Consider the following 12,098-nt stretch of genomic DNA (forward strand, 5'->3'; position numbering starts at 1 on the left):
TTGTGCACCATAAACATGTTTCTGGTGAAGGTACGTATAAGCTGTACCAAAGATCTGCAGTAGCTTCGAGATGTGGAGGTGGATGGGCATGTTAGATTGCCTACCCTGTTGGTTTCAGAGAAGACAACCAATGTCAGCTGGGAAGACCTGACGAGAAAATAGTAAAGAATCCGAAAAATTGCCCTAAGCCATAGTGAGACTGACAGAGGAATTGGCTGTAGCATAATAAACACCACAGTGTGGGCCAATGATGCAAAGAGAGATATAAACTAAAGCATCCACTGACACACCTTTTCTGGCTGATGAATCTTGTCGTGCAATAATTCCCACTTCATTCCTTTGTTCGGGTTCCTTTTTAAGAGACACCACCATAACTCCAAAAACCCTATATGCCTTCCCATCCCACACCCTGTGGCCTCCCTACAGCTCACCTCTCTTGAGCACAGGACTGTTCACTTGCAGATGGAACCGGGTGAGCTGGGAGAGGAGGCAGCAGCAAGCAGTCAGAAGCCACCACGGGATCCGGCTGCTTCTGATGGTAGTGCAATGGCTGGTGACGAACGAGAAGAATGGCTGAACCTGACACTCGGTGGAAGAAGCTCTTCCAGCTCCCAGCCCAGACCTCCACCCAGCCACAGGATGTTCTCATGCAACTACTGCATGAGGAAGTTCTTCAGCTCGCAGGCCTTGGGGGGGCATCAGAATGCCCACAAGAGGGAGAGGTGCGCAGCTCGGAGGTCTAACACGCCACAAAGGATGATGATGATGATGATGATGGCGGCTTCCCCCCTGCATGTACCCTTTCTCCACTCCCTTAATGTTGTTCGTCCACATTCCATGGTTCACGAGCAATTCCGCGAGCCAGAGGCGGCCAGCTTTGATCACACCAAGGCGACGTGGTCGCCGTTCGCAGTCGACGAAGCTTCGCGTTCGAGCTGGACCGAGAGCTTCCAAATGGAGTCTGAGCCTCCACAGCAACAAAAGCTTGACCTGAGCCTCAGGCTTTAGTGTAACTCGCTGCATCTCCAAAGTTCAGTTTTCACTGTTAAGAAAGTTCTCCGTGTAGGGATGAAGAAGGAAGCCATGGACGAGTATGCAGGCTACTAAATCACCATGTTTTGTGACTTGTCCTTCATACTTATATTGTATTTTTGACGAAGAATTATTGATCAAGCAATATTTTGTGCTCGCTTTGCTTGCTGTTCATACGCTCACAGGTTCATACAAATCTGGAGAGAGCAGTAGATCCATGGATACTCTTAATGGTCCATGAACATGAAACGTTTGCTTCTGAGCAAAAGAAAAATCTGTTGGCAAAAGCTGAGAAGGAACATAATACGTGCCGATCAAATCTTCTTCTCATGAGAGTAGTAGTCATGAAGAGAAAGTTGCAGCTGAATCACCTACAAGATCAAGATGCCAACCATGTTTGCTGAAACACGTATAGTGATCTTTACAACAAGACAAAAGGTTGCCTGATTTATTAGTGGAGATGGTGTAGAAGTTTTGCTCACTCCAACCCATGATCTGGAGCAGCTGTGTCTCCCAGCGACACTGTTTGGTGTAGTAACTCTTCATCTCTTTCCCAAAAGCAACTAAAAGCACATTGTTCTTTTTGTCAGTGGCCAAAAGAAACGGTGACCTCCATTACCATCTCCAAAAGCTTCCTCTGAAAACAACCCGATGTCTTCCTCTACTTCCACTTCCACATGAGCAAGATCAAGATTGCTAGGAATCAGATCATATCTGTTGTGCCACCACTGGCCACTTGTACGTCCCATATGTCTTTTCCCTTTTTCATGTACTGACCAGAATCTTTGTTCCTCGTCTTTTTCCTTTCTTAACCATTTAGACATGAAAGCAAACGCTCTGAACAACAAAACATGAGTCGTACCATTAGACCGAGAATGTTTCAGATAGAAAGAGGATCACATTGTTTATTTAGCTCATGGAGAATACAAAAGTTGCTGAGGATGGCCGATGACCTGTAGAACTCTCGTTCTTTTGGCTTTGTTGGAGAAATAACAATGGCAGCCCCATCATGTTATCATGACAAGATCTAAAATAGAACTGCCCATCATCTATCCATCTGCTGTCTTTTCCACCCGTTCTCACCTTCCGGATTTGGTGAATCCAAGTCTCTGATATTATATCTTTTTGGCTCTCGGGACATGGAGTTGTATGATCTAATCAATATAAAAATCATGATCCATTGCACAAATATCTTGTTGATATGAGACTTTGAAGATCAATCGACAGTCCTAGAATTCCAATTAGATGCTGATGATGCCAACCATCCAAAATATCGAATCCTAATTTTTGATTTAGATCCAATGAGCTATCGGATTGGCGTGATTATAGATATTTATACTCATAACGTGTATGAGTTTATTGGACTTCAAGAGCTTAATCCATTGTATTGGGGGCGAGAGAAGAACCTCAAAGACAAAAGATATATATTTAAATAATAATAATAATAATAAATAAATAAATAAATCGATATAAGACTTAACGTGGATCGATGATTCTCATCAATATTCATGAAAAAAAACTAATTTCTTTCATCATGTAAGATCAATTACAACACTCTTGAGTTGTCTCTACTCGAGCATAATATACTTAAATACTCTTTTACATAAATTCTAAAAAATGATTATATTTTTTCTTTAATTTTCTCTAACAATCCTATAAAACATTCTCTTTAGACATCCTAAAGAGAAGCACAAGATCACTAAAAGTATTCCTCATATCTTGTTTTACCTCATCAAAACATAAATATACATGAGATATTTATAGAAGAATCAAAATCTAATTTTATTCTTTCATTAGGATTCCTTCTCATATTAGAATTTTATCCCCTAGGATACTGGCTCTAGAAGCTCCAAGTTACTGGTCAATCCCAACATTGGCTAAATGAATCTCATACAAGCCTTATAATATTCTCCCAATTTTCTTTTTGGACATTTGTCCTATTTATCTTGTTTCCTTGTGTATTTTCATGACTCCAAAATCAAGGAGAGGAAACAAGAGAAAAGAGAAACTGGTTAGTCCCAGGCCTGCCCATCCTCAAAAGAATTGTGGGAGACCCAAACCCATGGTTGTGAAACTGGTGGAGATGGAGAAGACCACTTAATGATGGGCTGGATTTCTTGACCTAACATCTATTAGTCCAATGTTTCAATGCAAATATACTCATACAACAACCAGCACAAGACATGATCCAAAACATCCTTTGGGTTGAGCTCTTGCAGTTCAAAGAACAGACTAACCAGTCAAGTAGCTATGATGCATACGCTTACTCAATAAATTGATCTTGAAGGCACATGATCTACCAATGCAGATAGCATGAATTAACTGTTAGGAATTCACAAGAAAATTTATCCATTATGTTCTTTGTGTGTTTTTTATTTAGCAAGAAAAGAAAACTATATTACTTGAACTGTTTAATACAGCCTAAGCCATGAGCTTCAAAGTTCAAAATGGATCCTCATTTGATATGTTATTCAATTTATATTATCTAGCAAAATTTGTGAGCCAATTTGCGACATCGATTTAATTCTTGATAAACATGTGAGATTTTGACATGTCCAACTAGAAATACAAAGGAAAAAAAGATACAAAAACATGCATACTACAGCAAACAATGAAGTATCTTATTATATTTTCCTTTTATATTTTTGACTGGACTGTGGATGATTCTATAAGATCAAACCTCTGGATGGATGTAGAAAGGTAACCTCCAATTACAAATGGCTGTCATCATCACAAGTCACTCATTTTGCCTAACCTCAATCAACTAAGAAAAGAAAAAGAAAACAGAGGGAGAAATAAACAAAGACAGGAGAACAGGAGTACAGAGGAAGAAGGAGAAAGAATTCATCTAAACACCATCTTTAGCTGTATCAGTCAGTGGCAGATTAAACAATTAGACATACTTTAATGTGCATTCTTCCACCATGCTAACCACACCAATTTTGTTCTTCTTGTATTTTCTTTTCTGACTATGAATATGAGACCATAAGACCAAACATCTGGATGTAGAGATCTAGACCTGCAAATGGCTGTCATCATCACAAGTCAGTCTCAGGTTAAACATTAATTAACGCACTGCAGTCCACCATGTGAGTCAAAGTTCTCCCACAGTTTGAGCGGGGGAAAGTTGAAGTTTCGTGCAGGTGAGACAGGAACAGGTTGGTCCGAGTGGGAGCGAGAATGTCTTGGTAAAAAGGAGATAAGAAAGAGGTTGGATGAGATTTAGTGCCACAAACTTTTGATCCATTGCCTTAAAAGTCAACCCCTTGTTATAAGTATGCTTATCTGAACTCTTCAGTTGAAATATTCAAATAGCAGTATCACTTTGCCCTCGAAAAAGGCCACTGCTTTGGCTCTCATTTTGAGAATCCTCTGCAGCAGCAGGCAGCAGCTGCAATCTGTCATCACGTACACACAGTGGGACTCAGCTGGTGACTGAAGACACCGGCAAAGCCTGCGACTGCGGTGGTCACCACCTGGGGAGACCAATTAAGAGCTGGAATGATTAAACAATTACTGTAAGGGTCATTGATCCTTGCGTCGATGCCATGGATTTGAAGTCGCATTTATGGTGACAGATGTGTTTTTGGAAGTGATGCGGGGGATGTTGCCTGCTGCTACATGGATCGTTGCGTCTTACCCTTCTGTAGACATGGACCGTGGTCTCAGACTACCTCTACAGCGAAGCTCAGGATGAGGAGGAGCCATGGAAAGGTACAGTCGTTGAGCTACCAACTCAATATAAGATAAACCACACAGCTCTCTCTCTCTCTCTCTCTCTCCATCTCCGTGTAGGCATATCACTAATGCGTGTATTAAATGAATTATGGAGATGTCTCGTGTTACTTGTGCAAGTAGAGTTGACTTCCTAAACTTCCGTGAGCTTTCTCTGGAATGCGGGGGAAGGTTTAAGAGCTCAAGCGTTGACAAGTCAGATCTGTCGTGCCAAGTTGATGTTAAGAGATGGCTCGGGTCAAAGATTGCTGTGATCTTATCCCAGCCCCTACTGTAAGGCAGCTTTGTCTTGGAGTTGAGGTTTCGATTGAGAGAAGTACAGCAAGCAAAGTGTTTGACTTTAATTCACCAAGTAAAGATGGACGCGGAGCTATCTGCCATGGACCAGCAAAGTGCATCTGACGTCGTAGTTCTTTCTTTTGGGACACAGGTTTGAGGAACGGATAGCAAGTGCCTAACTTCCATGGACCTCGCCATTTGAGATGGACACGTCGTCCTCTATCTCTTCGTATTAGGTGACCTCTCGGTCAAGGATCACCTCCTTGATTTGATGTGGCCGTGGACTTCATGATGTCCGGCTTTCCTAATGAAGCCAAGCACTCCAACTGTATCTCCTACGCGACCAAGTTGAGCACCTTCATCAGCTTTCTAATGCATGGTGATATCAGAGGCAACGTAGCATGCACATAAGAGTTCCAAGGCTGCTGTGTCGTTCAAAGGTCCCTGTCATGGCCTGGAGATTACTTGTTGATTGAACTTCTGTCGATGGACAATCACGTTATACAGACAAACATTGATTGAGAAGCTTGCACGGAAAACATAAGATTCAAAAAAATCTTGCATGACGTTTTGTAGAGCTCAATGCGTGGATCTGTTGTAATCATGAACTCCGTGAACTTAGAGAACCGGCACGCACCCCTTTTTTTTCCTATTAGGAAATTAGGAGGATGGCATAAGGAAATCATATGTACTACATAATCGATCATGATATCGATCATCTCAATGATAGTTCCATCACCTTAGTGGTCGAAACGACTAACTAGGGGTGGTTAGGCCAATCACTAACCATTACAATGATACTTACATTATCCCAATAGTAGTTATGCCACGTCGATGGTCGAAACCGGCACCTCAGAGGCATTTAAGATTTGTCACCAACTACTTCGACAATAGCTAGTCATTCCAATGACACTTATGCCATCTTAGTGGTCAAAACTGTCACCTTATATGTGATTAGATTATCTCATCGACTATCTCAATGGTCAATTTATCACCCTAAAGACAGTTATATTATGTCATCAGTAACTACTCTAACCGTCCTAGTCTCCAACGATTAGAGATTTTAAACTATAAATAGTCTTTCTCTTAATTTTACTCTATTTTGAACATCCTATTAATTTGAACATCGGAGGAACGAAGTCAAGAATCTCCAACATCGATCTTCTACAAGTGTTTGATTATCATTCGAGGAGCAACAATTCTCCAATTACTATCTAGATCCCCAATAGCTTCACGATAGATCAGCTTACTTCCATCCAAGGCCTAAATTAGGTTAGGTACAAGGATGGCTCGATATGACGCATAGCAATAGTCCTCCAAAATGGGTGCAAGAGTATTACGGGAAGAAGCATCAACCAACATACTCCACACCTTTGTAGGTTTGGGATCGACTCAACTCGCATTCTCTTCACTTCAAGGTGTAGGAAAATTTAGGGATAACATTACATGTGCAGCAGAAGAATGGAAAAATAAAAATTCTAAATTTCTCAAAAAGGTATTCGTCGTCGTGTGAAGATTGGTATGTAAAACTCATAAAACTTAAAACCACGGGGGATATTGTTGTGTTATATAGAAAGATCGCATATCTTTGAATCCTTACAGATCTGTAGGAGATGATGAAAAAGGTCAAGCGTCCTTCTCTCTAGCGATGATCCACACAGTAGGACTGCGACGATGCTCCTCAAATCGCTGCCTAAATCTCTACACCTGCTATCTAAGAAGAAAAAGGGAAGAGAGAATAGGAGGTGACAACCAAGAAACATCTAGTCTATGGGTGTTTGGTTTTCTCCTATTTATAGAGACCCCATGTCAATTTAACCCTAATGGATTATGTCCTCTCGGTCAAAGATCTCCTATTTATAGAGCCTCTTAGATTAGTGGATCTCTATCTGATAATCTCTTATTGGCTCTTATTAGATCTCATTCATAGAATCAAATAATTCATGGGCTTATTAGACATCCAATAAGATAGGGGCTCCGACGAATATCTCATATCCGAATCTCTACTCGTCGCAACGCCTACCATATATGTGTGACTCTCTATGTTAAATATCGAGCTGGCTGTGAGTCACTCGACTCATTGAGATAGAACTCTTTCAAGCTCAATGAATTATTATCTCCATAATAATTCACTTGACTCATCGACTGTTGACGTACTATGTCACTACGCCGTAGTCCCTAGACAATATAGGAAAATCCAATCCTTTAGGCCTAATTGTCCTTAATTATCGTGTACCTATAGTCATTCATCCATATAATATCTCAAAGACCGTATACCGGGCATAGTGGTATCAGACCTATATGGTTTCTACTCAAGTCTCGCTCTAATCAGATTCTCCTGAATAACTCTTTCTCTCTCAATCTGAATGACTCTGACTAGGGATTTGTTTGAACAAGAACGTATATGATATTTCTCTCATGATACCGAGAGTGGATGATCCTCTATTGACACTTAATAGTCCTCATAAAGTTTGATTGTCATTCCCGATGATTCGTTGTGTTAGATCTTGAACTTCCAAGCCTATAATCTGGTATCAAAGAGTGGAGTACTCATACAGGACATCCTTAGTGTCTCAAGTTTAAGGACCAAATACACCATTGAGATAATAGAATCATTGTCTAACAATGAGGTATCATAACCATCTAACATTCCGTGAGTGGATCAATCGTTGAACTCATTTTCTAATTAGCACTAGCACTATAGCTCTAGTGTCCCCACACGAGCAACTATGAGACCAGTTGTCTCCATCATATGGATAAGTATATAACACGTCAGTCTGTCCGGTTATCTTGATGTTTCTTTCGAGTAACTTATGACTATGATTATTTAAGGTATATGTTTAAAGATGAATCGATCTCATCATGATTCGATTCTCATTATACAGATCCATCAATATCATAATATAATATATATATATATATATAACAACTAATATAAAATAATAAAAATATCAAATAATATAATAAATAAAAAATATGTATCATGTCACAGCCAGACCCCACTCCTCAATACCTGACACATAATAGTGTTTACAAAAGTTTTCATTGGCCTATTTGAGTAAACTCTCGGGATGTGGTAGCTTATCATCCTCGTTATCCCACAACTAGAACTTTCAATGCCCACAGTGGGCAGCTTGGGGAATCCTGGCTTATGTGGACAAATCGAGCCAAGAGGAGCCGAGCCGGATTCACTCGAGATTATCAGATCGGTTAAAGGAGAAGCCCTTGCTAGATCGGGCCAAGAAGGCTCCCCCATCTAGTAATGTGGACATGGAGCCAAGAGGAGCCGTATTCACTCGAGATGATCAGATCGGGTCAAGAAGGCTCCCCCCATCTAGTAACGTAGACAAATGGAGCCAAGAGGAACCGTATTTACTCGAGATGATCAGATCGGTTAAGAGAAAAGTCCCGATCGGCCAAGAAGAAGGCTCCCCCCTTACCGGACGCGACACAAGGAACTCTCATATACGATGTTACATGGTTGGCAACCTAGGGAACCGCACTTGAAACGCCTTCCAAGATTTCTTTGGAGTGATTCCGCCAGGGACATCCAAAACCGTGGGAAGCTTGGTCACCGCGGCCGCAGTTCCGGGCTGCGCCGCCCGCCCGGGCTCGCCTCGGGGCGTCACGTGTGCCGGTGTCGAGTCGGACGGCGACAGGGGCCGACGCGACTGGGCCCGGATGTCGGGCGGTGTCCGGAAGCCGACGGAACCGCTGGTCCACAGTGTCGCGCTGCGGACCTGCACGCCCTGACTCAGTTCGTTCTCCCCCTCCCGGTGGACCCTTGTCCATCTAAGTCTGGGGCTTCGCCTATAAATTGATCCTCGCGCTGCCCACAACGCTCATCGTTCCCTCTTCCCCTTGCGTCTCTTGAGCTCTCGAGCTTCCTTCCCCCCCCCCCCCCCCCCCCCTCCTCTGCTTCTTGCAACCAAGTAGCGCCTGTGAAGACGAGCGAAATGGCCGTGGAGACCGTTCTGCCCGCTACGAGCGCAGACGCGGCAAAGCTCGGGGAGGCAGCCAACGATAATGACTCTGAGAAGCTGAGGTTCATCGAGGAGATGACCGCGAACGCCGACGCGGTGCAGGAGACGGTGCTGGCGGAGATCCTGATGCGCAACGCCGAGACCGAGTACCTCCAGAGGTACCTTCTCGGCGGCGCCGCCGACCGTGTCACCTTCAAGGCCAAGGTCCCCGTAGTCACCTACGAGGACTTGCAGCCGGAGATCCAGAGGATCGCTAATGGCGATCGCTCCGCTATCCTCTCCGCTCATCCCATCTCTGAGTTCCTCACCAGGTAAACCAGATCTTTCATGTTTGCTCGTAGTTTAATGAACTGGTTGGTGTATAAATGCGTGAGATCATGTCTGGCTTCATCTAAAGCTCCGGGACGTCCGCTGGCGAGAGGAAGCTGATGCCCACCATCAAAGAAGAGCTGGATCGCCGGCAGCTCCTTTACAGCCTTCTCATGCCTGTGATGAACCTGTGAGTAAATGTGATCTTCCATTTTACCCTTCTCAAAGGCATTCATTGATCTGCATCTGATCTTAATGCCTTCTGGCAATGGAACAGCTACGTGCCGGGGCTCAACAAGGGGAAGGGACTCTACTTCCTCTTCGTGAAATCGGAGACCAAGACCCCCGGCGGGCTGACGGCGCGGCCGGTGTTGACGAGCTACTACAAGAGCGAGCACTTCAAGAGCCGACCGTACGACCCATACAACGTGTACACCAGTCCGACGGCCGCCATCCTCTGTGCCGACGCGTTCCAGAGCATGTACGTGCAGATGCTCTGCGGCCTCCTCCAGCGTCTCGACGTCCTCCGAGTGGGCGCCGTCTTCGCCTCCGGCCTCCTCCGCGCTATCCGCTTCCTACAGCTCAACTGGCAGGAGCTCTCGCAGGACATCGCCACCGGGACTCTCACTGTCAAGGTTACCGACCCATCCGTCCGCGACTCAGTCGCGGAGCTCCTCAAGCCGGACTCTGAGCTCGCCCGGTTCATCGTCGCCGAGTGCTCCAAGGGGGAGTGGTCCGGGATCGTCACCCGGATCTGGCCCAACACCAAGTACCTTGACGTGATCGTGACGGGCGCCATGGCGCAGTACATCCCCACCCTGGAGTACTACAGCGGGGGCCTCCCCATGGCGTGCACCATGTACGCGTCGTCCGAATGCTACTTCGGCCTCAACCTCAAGCCCATCTGCGACCCCTCCGAGGTCTCCTACACCATCATGCCCAACATGGCCTACTTCGAGTTCCTGCCGCACGGAGGCGACGGCCTCTCGGTGGGGGACAAGGCACAGCTGGTGGACCTGGCGGACGTGGAGGTGGGGAAGGAGTACGAGCTGGTGATCACCACCTACGCCGGGCTGAACCGGTACCGCGTGGGGGACATCCTGCGTGTGACAGGCTTCTACAACGCGGCGCCGCAATTCCGGTTCGTCCGCCGGAAGAACGTGCTGCTGAGCATCGAGTCCGACAAGACCGACGAGGCGGAGCTGCAGCGGGCGGTGGAGGGCGCGTCGGCGCTGCTCCGGCCGTACCGAGCGAACGTGGTCGAGTACACGAGCCACGCGTACACGAAGGCAATCCCGGGGCACTACGTCATATACTGGGAGCTGCTGGTCAAGGACTCGTCGTCTCTGGCCGCGGCGGAGGCGGCCATGGAGGCGCTGGTGCGGGATGGGGTGTTGAAGCGGTGCTGCCTGGCGATGGAGGAGGCGCTGAACTCGGTGTACCGGCAGAGCCGGGTGGCGGACGGCTCGATCGGGCCGCTGGAAATACGGGTTGTGCGGGGCGGCACATTCGAGGAGTTGATGGACTACGCCATATCCCGGGGGGCCTCCATCAACCAGTACAAGGTACCGCGCTGCGTCAGCTTCCCGCCCATCCTCGAGCTGCTCGACTCGCGCGTCGTCTCCGCCCACTTCAGCCCCGCCCCGCCCAAGTGGTCCCCGCACCGCTCCGACTGAAACTGGTGGGGCCACCCCGACCGACCAACCTTCCAAGTCAAATCTCTGGCCAACGAACGTGCGTGTCGGGAAAGGAAGGAGAAGTCCGTTTCCTAAGGAAGAAAAAAGAAATAGAAAAGAATATAAAGAAATCGATGTTTGACCGTCTCGTAGTTTTGCTCTGCTAATTTTATATAGAGTCATGTTTTACGTGTTTAGAATACTTAATGCGATGGTGTTTAAGTCTTTATCGAAGTCATCTTCTCCTCTCCCCCCCCTATTATTTTAATGCATCAGATACCTTCCATGCTTTCTTTTGAACTACATGGGATGATGCGTCATTCCATGTAGTTGCCATTATCCCATGCATCGTCATGTCAACCTCCGTAAAGACGGGAATATAATATCAAAAGAAAGAGACGAACTATAATGACGGAACGATAAGAACTAATTAGACAGAGGTTGTGTGAGACAAAGCCGACTTCCCTTGCCACCCACCGGGTTTCGTGTTGGGTTGTCCCGTTGACCAGAAAAGATCTACGTTTTAGATTCATTTTAGATTTTTTTTTCTTTCAAATAATTCGATCTTTTCGTTTTTTGTTTTCAAACAGTATTTTTAATTTTTTTTTAAATACTTATTTTAAAAAAATTCTCCTTTTTTTAATCAGTTTTAATCGTTATAGTATTTTTATTTGATTCATTTAATAATATTTACAGATATTTTTTATTAAGTATTGAAAATATTATAAATGATATTGAAATATACTATAAATTACATCATGATGTTGTTCTTAAATTATTATAAATATTTTATTTAAATAATATGATATGTAAAATACTTTTTAATATATTTTAATTTTATTTAGCTTATTTATATTATTTTTAAGTATATTTTATAATGTTTTTAAAAACATCATAACAAACAAAACATAAGAAAAGTTTTTGAGGGATGATTTGAATATTATTTGAATTGTATTATTGTTTGAGAAAATGAAAAAGGGAACATTGTTTGCAAAAAAAAATTAAAATGAGATCTTTTTTTTCTAAAGAAAAAACGCCCTAATAAGAATAAAAAGAAACTCAGATGATGGAACAGCAACGATAA

General features: G+C 44.3%; 2 protein-coding genes across 2 annotated transcripts; both read left to right on the forward strand.

Annotated features, from left to right (window-relative positions):
• The first annotated feature begins 462 nt into the window (after positions 1 to 462).
• LOC135634985 (zinc finger protein 1-like) lies at positions 463 to 1,008 on the forward strand. The gene has a single exon (XM_065145764.1). It carries the CDS (start codon positions 463 to 465, stop codon positions 1,006 to 1,008), a length of 546 nt encoding a protein of 181 aa, XP_065001836.1.
• Positions 1,009 to 8,958: 7,950 nt separating this feature from the next.
• LOC135636018 (indole-3-acetic acid-amido synthetase GH3.8-like) lies at positions 8,959 to 11,252 on the forward strand. Its single transcript, XM_065147533.1, has 3 exons — positions 8,959 to 9,340; positions 9,427 to 9,528; positions 9,616 to 11,252. Exons 1-3 carry the CDS (start codon positions 9,003 to 9,005, stop codon positions 11,012 to 11,014), a joined length of 1,839 nt encoding a protein of 612 aa, XP_065003605.1. The 5' UTR covers positions 8,959 to 9,002; the 3' UTR covers positions 11,015 to 11,252.
• The last annotated feature ends 846 nt before the right edge of the window (positions 11,253 to 12,098 follow it).

The sequence above is a fragment of the Musa acuminata genome, chromosome BXJ3-4 (genome assembly GCF_036884655.1).
Source record: "Musa acuminata AAA Group cultivar baxijiao chromosome BXJ3-4, Cavendish_Baxijiao_AAA, whole genome shotgun sequence".
Taxonomy (NCBI): Eukaryota; Viridiplantae; Streptophyta; class Magnoliopsida; order Zingiberales; family Musaceae; genus Musa; species Musa acuminata.